This window comes from Babylonia areolata, chromosome 15, assembly GCF_041734735.1.
Source record: "Babylonia areolata isolate BAREFJ2019XMU chromosome 15, ASM4173473v1, whole genome shotgun sequence".
NCBI classification, from domain to species: domain Eukaryota; kingdom Metazoa; phylum Mollusca; class Gastropoda; order Neogastropoda; family Buccinidae; genus Babylonia; species Babylonia areolata.
The window spans coordinates 17417996-17420495 of NC_134890.1; the positions used below are offsets into that span (position 1 = coordinate 17417996).

At 45.4% G+C, this 2500-nt stretch overlaps 1 protein-coding gene across 1 annotated transcript in view; it reads right to left on the reverse strand.

Moving 5' to 3' along the window:
- The window catches only part of LOC143290125 (uncharacterized), a 22929-nt gene extending 20456 nt beyond the window's left edge, over positions 1-2473 (reverse strand). Inside the window, exon 1 of the mRNA XM_076599410.1 lies at positions 1602-2473. Within this exon, the coding sequence (XP_076455525.1) occupies positions 1602-2473 (872 nt within the window). The remainder of the gene's footprint in view (positions 1-1601) is intronic.
- Positions 2474-2500: the final 27 nt, after the last annotated feature.

Here is a 2500-nt window from a genome sequence, read left to right on the forward strand (position 1 = left end):
ATCGCATAAGGCAGTTTGCCATCTTTTTTATGTGTGTGTAAAATGGGTTGTTCACCTTCCTAATTTGAACTTATTTAAAAAATATATATATATTATGTAATTCTGCTTTTCATATTCGGTCAGCAGATACGTTACTTTTGATCCTATCAAAGAAACATAATTATCGCCTGAAGAATTCCCTTCAAACATAAGCTGTGAATTTCTTGTCATTTCAAACATCATTTGACTGCATTGTACCTCCGTACTACACTCAGCTTATCAAAAAGAAATTGTTTTATTTCATTCAAAGTATGTGTAGTTATAATTTTTTTTTTTTTTTTTTTTTTTTTTTTCTTTAGGCAGTTGTTGATTTGACTTTCTGTCTTTCCGATCTATAATCAAACTCAGTTTCCAATGTTATGAACTACTTTTCCATATCTTTTTACCACAAGTCATTATAATCAGTCTAATATCAGCATCTTAGATGAACAGACTATAAATAAATAAACGTATTATAGTCTGGGAAAACGAAAAGTAAAGGAATGATTACTGATATTTAAAAAAAAATCAAAACAAGAAAAACAAACAAATACAAAAGCAAACAATTGAATAAATACTAAATAATGAAAAAAAACCAAAACCAAAAACAAAAAAAACAACAAAAAAAAACAACCGTAAATAAATTGAAACAAAAAAGAAAGAAAAAACAAACAAACAAACAAACAAAAAACCCAGAACAAACAAACAAACAAAACCCCAAAATAACATACATGTAGATGTCCCCCGTGAATCTAATTTTTTCAAACTGAATTAAGACCAGGAAAACATCCGAATCTAAGTGCTGGTACGGTGGTTGAATTAGGTCACCTGGTTAAGAAACATATAGGTGTGTGAGTGTGCGCATGCGCGTGCGCGCATCTGTGTGTGTGTGTGTGTGTGTGTGTGTGTGTGTGTGTGTGTGTGTGTGTGTGTGTGTGTGTGTGTGTGTGTGTGTGTGTGTGTGTGTGATCACACATAACCTTCGCGTGTCACAGACAAAACCTTTGAGAAATTTCTGGGCATCAATAGAAAAAAACCTTCATCCCCTCCGCAGTCCTTGAAACTCCTTCATTACACACCCACACCCAGGCACACCCACACACAACCACCCACCCACCCACCCACACACACACACACACACACACACACACACACATGCGCGCGCACACACACACACACACACACACACACACACACACGCTATCTCTCTCTCTCTCACTCTCTCTCTCTCTCTCTCTCTCTCTCTCTCTCTCTCTCACTCTCACACACACACACACACACACACACACACACACACACATGCATACATGCACACACAAACAAGCATAACATATAATGCAACAAATATGCAGTCTCACATATATGAAAGCCCCAAACAAAAGGAACACTCATCCCTTCCTCAGTCCTTGAAACCCCCTCATCACACACACACACACACACACACACACACACACACACACACACACACACACAGACATTCCACTCCACCACTCAAACTCACCAACCAACCTCCCCCCCCTACTCTCCCCCCCCCCCCCCCCCCCCCCCCCCCCCCCCCCCTCCCCCCCACACACACACACTACCTGAGAGCGGAGGGCAGGGCCAGGGTGGTCATGACGAGGTAGACGGCCACACACACCATGACAGCCCGGCCCCTGCTGCACACGGCTTTGGCCCTGGTGGGTTGACACACCATGATGTAGCGCTCCACCGCCACGGACACCGTCAGCCAGGAGGACACGCACACAGACATGCTGAAGATGAAGTGGGCGTAAGGGTACAGGTAGCCGAAGGCCCTGTTCCCCACCATGTCGTCCGTCCGCAGCAGGAGGATGGTCAGGAAGTAGAGCACGTCGTTGAGCAGCTTGATGGAGTCCGACACGGCCAGCGCCGAGAGGAAGGCGTTGGTGGAGGTCCTCATGTTCCTGTGACTAAGAACGATCAGCGTCAGAGCGTTGCCCATCAGCCCCGGAAGGCAGATGCAAGGGTAAAGGATCAGCCCCGTGATGAACTGAGACGTTTCGTAGAACTCGTAGAAGTCTTCGTCGTGGGAATGCGCCGACTCGTTCTGGCACCAGTAGACAGTGTCGTTCAATGTGGTGGCGGTGGTGTTGTTGAAAGGCAGGCTGTGATTGGCTGAGGCGGCTTCCTGGAAAAACGGGTTTTCGCTGGTTGTTCCTGGGAAGAAATTTGTTGTGGTGGTTGTTGTGGTGGTTGTGCCGTTGTGAAAGAAGTCCTGAATGGTGGAGCCGTTGAGAGCCGAGAAGTCTGTAGTGAACGAGTCGTTCCACCACACGTTTCGATTGGTCGACACGCTGCTACCTCCTGACCATTCCTTCAATGAGACCAGGGGAGGGACTTCGGCTGTGCTGGTCTCCTTCAACGTGTAGCTTCGTGTCTCCCACCAGTCAACGTCGTTTAACTGTGAACTGTTCATTGCGTCGTTGGAAGCCATGGCTTTGTGTTTGTTTTTTTGTTTTTT